Below are 5,347 nucleotides of genomic sequence, written 5' to 3'. Positions count from 1 at the left end.
TGATTGTGTTACTCTTGCTGATAGTCATAGCTGAACCTCAATTCTGCAAATTATCTAAGTTTGAAGGTGGCATAAAAATCCGCTAAGGCCACATAATAAGAAAATCCTGAATCAATTGACAGCTTCCAATTAACATTAGAGTGAATATCTACGCTAAATTAACTGTGTGTTTTCCCATTCCCTTCACATGCTATACAAAATTTGATCTAGTAATACCCTATAAGCTCAAAGCCACTGGCATTTCACAAGTCTTTCGTAGAAAATCCAACCAATGAAGCCTACAAATACTGTATTTCTTTAGTAAATGAAAGAAGAAAAAAAATCTAAAAATTAGCAAAATCATTATCAGTTTCCAAAATGCAATTCAGATAAATCAACACTTCCAGATATCTAAAAAGGGTTTCAATCGATTCATATCCAAAGATTAAGACAATTGATTTCACTAGCAATATATTTGGATTAGAAATTGAAATTGAATACATTTCATAACATTAGATATACTACTTACACATGAAACCCTAATCCCCGAACTGAACCACTAAAACAAAATAAACCCCCAAATTTTCAGATCTAAAAACACAGAAGCAGCAATTAAGAACTAGTGAACTTAGTAACAGCTTTGGTACCCTCAGAAACAGCATGTTTAGCCAATTCACCAGGAAGAACAAGCCGAACAGCAGTCTGAATCTCTCGAGAAGTGATAGTTGGTTTCTTGTTGTACCTAGCTAATCTGGACGATTCAGCAGCAAGTTTCTCAAAGATATCATTAATGAAACTGTTCATGATACCCATTGCTTTGCTTGAGATACCAATATCAGGATGAACTTGCTTTAGAACTTTGAAGATGTAGATCTTGTAAGTTTCAACTGATTTCTTTGATTTCTTCTTCTTCTTATCTGTTGATGAAGCATCCTTGCTTGGTAACTTCTTCTCGGCTCTCGGTTTCTTCTCTGCTGGTGCCTTCTCAGCTTTCTTTTCCTCGGCGGGTTTCTTTTCTGCGGGCTTCTTCTCTGCGGGCTTCTTCTCTGCTGGCTTCTTCTCTACTGTTTTCGGTGCCATTTGATCAGAAATTTGAACGGAAAATGAAATGTTTTTCAGAGAAAGAAAAGAGAGTAAAGGTATTGTTTGATGTGAGATTGAAAGAAGAGAGTGGGGTTGTTTATATAGGGGAGTTGGTAGAGTAATTGGTGCTTAGTTTCATACGGATCGACAGTATTCACCGTTGATTATGGTGAAGGTACTTTGTTTCATACGGATCGGTAGTATTCACCGTTGATTAATGTGAAGGTCCTTTCATTCATACGGATAGCAGAATCGGCAGTACTCACCGTTGATTATGGCGAAGGTAATGTAAGATTCAGATTTCTCATATTGGCCAGATTTCGTTTTAGGGGGGATATTTTGGAATTTGGGATAGCATAATTGGTATCTCATTTGTCGGACCATGTCCAGGAAGTCGGTGACAAATTGGGTGCAACTACCAAATTTTTTTTTTTCTTTTTTTTTTTTTTTTTGTAAATTAGATAGTCGTTCAAAGGCTAACTTTTTCCTTCTTTGGTACACAAAACGCATTGTGTTAATAAATAGATTTACAAATGATTTGATAAGATATTAGGAATGATTTCCCACCACTCATTACAAGAGTTTGATATTCTACAATGCTTGGCAGCTTTATCAGCGAATGAATTAAAATCTCTACTGAGATGACTTGTTTGAGTGAATGAAAAAGAGTCTAAGCAAATAGCAATCATCTAGTATGGTACTATTGAACCAGCATAGGTTGTTCGTTTTATTTTCCAAATATTCCATGACTTTCTATTGACAATGTAATAGAATATGTTCAGTCGATTCATCAATATTATTACCACACGTCATGCATGTATGATCATCATTAATCTGATTTTGAGATAATCTAACTTTAGTAGGCAGAATGTCATTAATGCATTTCCACAAAAAGAGTTGCACTTTAGGCAGAAGATGAGTTTTTTTTCTTTCTTTTTTTGTAAATTAGATAGTCATTCAAAAGGCTAGCTTATGAAGTTAGCAACTCTTACATCAAAATGAGTAGAGCCATTGAATATTGGGATAACAGGTTCTTCCCTAACATTAGATTTATCTACTTATATAGCTTGAACAACACATGATGGAGGGTCAGTTACCCAGTTAAGAACAGTTCTAAAAAATTTAGCATCCTTAGCTAGAACATCAGCCACATTGTTTGTTGATCTAGGAACAAAGAAATAACACAAAAGGTTTGAACAAAAGCTAATTTTCTATTTTACTTCCTCCATGATAGATTGATTTTGCCAAGTTATTTGAGAAGGTAAGCCATTCAAGTAATCAAAAATATTTTACAATCTCCTTCAACACTGAAATTTGAGAATCTGCATTCTCTTGCCCATTTAGCTGCTTGTAGAAGTCCTAGTGCTTTTACTTCTTCTGGAGATGTTGCTGAGATGGGTCCTGCTCTTCCTTGTTCAAAGTTACCTGCATCAGATCTTAGAATTAAGGAAAAACATGCCAGTGCAATTTCTGAAACCCAAGCTGCATGTAAATTAATTTTATGTTGAAGACTCATGTGAGCCTTCCAAGTTGCTGGTGTTTTTCCAGGAAGATTGTCCAATTTTTTTGTGGCATTGTATTTTTCTTTATGCCAGAAGCTCAAGTGTCTCTGTATTTCTAATGCTAGTTGTAAATAAGATTGTTGATTCTTTTCAAATGTTCTGTTACATCTTTCTTTCCATATAAACCAAATTTTTTTCATTATAATTTCTATAGGCAAGACTAGTTTGGCCTTTTCAATCGAATCCTTATATATATTTAAAAAAGTTGTTGGGGTACTAAAGTTTAACTCAACAGGATATGGACCTGTAGCCCATACTGCTTTTGCATATTGACAGTGGAAGAATAAATGTTTTATGGATCCTTTTTCCTCACAATTGTACATTTAGGTGAGACATCTTTCATAAATCTGCATAACTTGAGGTTTGTAGAGACTGTATTTTGAAGGCACTTCCATGTGAAAACTTTTATTCTTTGAGACCATATGCCTTTCCAAAAGGAGTCTGACAGACCTAGGGTACAATTGTTAATTGTGATTTTATTTAACTTTGAGTATATAGATTTAACTGTGAAATTATGCCATTTCCTGTGAATGGTGAAACACCTATAACATCAAAACATGTATCTCTCACATTATCCCAGTTATACACCAGAACATCCGCGGGTTTAGCTTCACCCCCATCACTAGCTAGGAGGTGCACTTAGGTAAGAATCTTTTAAGTCTTTTTATTTTTTATTTTATTTGTCTATAAAGAGAGGTGCACCCAGGTAAGAATCTTTTAAGTCTTTTTTTTTCTTTTTAAAGATTTTAGACATCATTCTTTGATGTTTGGGTTGAACATTTTTATAAAAAAAACACACCTGGTTTATCAAAATTAATAAGCTGGCCAGAAGCATTACTAAATTTTTTTATGATTTGTAAAATAGAGTTACATTTTTTAGGATCGTCTCTAATAAATAACAAATAATCGTCTCTAATAAATAACAAATAATCATCACCAAACATTCTCAATCTCTTTAGACAGGAGCAGTCTAGAGAAAGTCTCCATACATATTATGAAGAGATAAGGAGATAATGGGTCTCCTTGTCTTAGTCCTCTAGATGGTTTAAAATAAGTACCAGGACTACCATTGGGCAGTACTGCTATGGAAGTTGTTGAGATACATTGATATATGAGATTACAAAAGGATTGATCAAAACCAAAATATTTTAGAGCAGTGATCAAAAAATCCTAATTGACCATATCAAAAGCTTTAAACAAATCAACTTTGATTCCCATCCCAGCTTGTTTAACCTTTTTCTTTTTAAAAGAATGGATTATTTCTTGAACAATAACTATGATGTCTGATATTTGTCTTTTAGATAAGAAAGCAACTTGGAAAGGTGAGATTATATAGTCTAGATGTGGTTTAATTCTATTAGTTAAAATCTTTGTTATAATCTTGTAAACTGTATTGCATAATCTAATAGTCCTGAATTGGCTGGGATCATTTGGGTGTCTAGTTTTGGGTATAAGAAAAAGAAAAGTTTTATTCAGTTCAGGATGTAACTCTCATGTTTCAAAAAAGTGTTGGATTGAAGCAATTACTTGTTCCCCTACAGTATCTAAGTTTTGTTTGAAAAACTAGCAGGAAACCCATCTGGTCCTGACGATTTATTTGGTTTTAAATTCTTTAGCACTTTCAGGATTTCCTCTGCCGATGGTACTAGGTTTAGAGATACATTTTGCTCTTGGGATATACCAGGCTGAATGTGGTGAAAGAGGATTGGATCAGGATGTTGAGGATTAGGATCTTCAGAGAAGAGGCTAATAAAATAATCTGACAAAACATTTTTCATTTCAGATTTGTTAAAAGTAATTTCATTATTGATATTTTTCAGGCATTCTATAGTGTTCCATTTCCTCCTTTTTAATGTTTTAGTATGAAAGTACTTTGTGTTTTTTTCACCTAGTTGTACCGTATTGTGTCTTGATTGTTTTTTTGCTATTGCTTCTTAAGCATCATATAGTTTCGACAATTTATTTTATTTTTCTTGGCTAAATTGGGGCCTAGACCACTTAATTGAGGCCTATAGGTTTTTCCTTCTCACACCCCAAATTACTCTAGGCACCCAAACCTTATAAAAAATACTAATTTACCCCCACATTAATTTCTAAAACTCACTCATATAAATTCTAATCTTTCTATTTTCAGTAAATCCAAAATCAAAAAAACCTAAACCTAAAAAATCTTTCCATTTCTATCATAAACTTTCCAAATTCTCAAAACCCTAATCAATTTTTTTTCATCCTCTACTCCTACGATCTTCGATCCAACCAAGAAGAAGGTAAATCTCCATCAACCCATCTTCTTATTTTATTGATTTACATCTTTAAATCATCGTTTTTGACAAATCAAAACTCTGATTACACCCAAAATCAGTTTTTATCAAGGTTCGAAAAACGGGTCACGGCCCAGGTCACGGGTACTAGGCGTGACCGTTATAACGTGTTTTGACGGGTGTGAGCACGTTTTGGGTCAAAAACGCGTTATATAGGAATAAAACGCATTTTTTGACGTTTTTTTAAAATAACGGGTGTGATAACGGTTAAATAAGAAAAATAAATAATTTGTGATATGAATTTCCTATGTAACGGTAATTACAACTATGAAAACGGTTACAACGGGTCTAAATAACGTTGTTACTACGTTTTTTCATTTTTTGGTTTAATTTATTTATTGATTTATTTATTTGTTTATGGGTTTTTAACATAAAATTTATGGATATCTAGTAAAATTCACA

At 33.4% G+C, this 5,347-nt stretch overlaps 1 protein-coding gene across 1 annotated transcript; it reads right to left on the bottom strand.

Moving 5' to 3' along the window:
- Nucleotides 1-424: 424 nt before the first annotated feature.
- On the bottom strand, nt 425-1,150 carry LOC113303811 (histone H2B.3-like). Its single transcript, XM_026552891.1, has one exon. The coding sequence runs from the start codon at nt 1,057-1,059 to the stop codon at nt 592-594; it is 468 nt and encodes a 155-aa protein (XP_026408676.1). The 5' UTR covers nt 1,060-1,150; the 3' UTR covers nt 425-591.
- Nucleotides 1,151-5,347: the final 4,197 nt, after the last annotated feature.

The sequence above is a fragment of the Papaver somniferum genome, chromosome 8, assembly GCF_003573695.1.
Source record: "Papaver somniferum cultivar HN1 chromosome 8, ASM357369v1, whole genome shotgun sequence".
NCBI classification, from domain to species: Eukaryota; Viridiplantae; Streptophyta; class Magnoliopsida; order Ranunculales; family Papaveraceae; genus Papaver; species Papaver somniferum.
The sequence above is the reverse complement of the archived record's forward strand: the minus strand, read 5'-3'. Positions and strand labels throughout refer to the sequence as shown.

Coding starts and splice junctions, on each gene's coding strand:
- LOC113303811 (XM_026552891.1), bottom strand. CDS start 1,059: ATGGCACCGAAAACAGTAGAGAAGAAGCCAGCAGAGAAGAAGCCCGCA.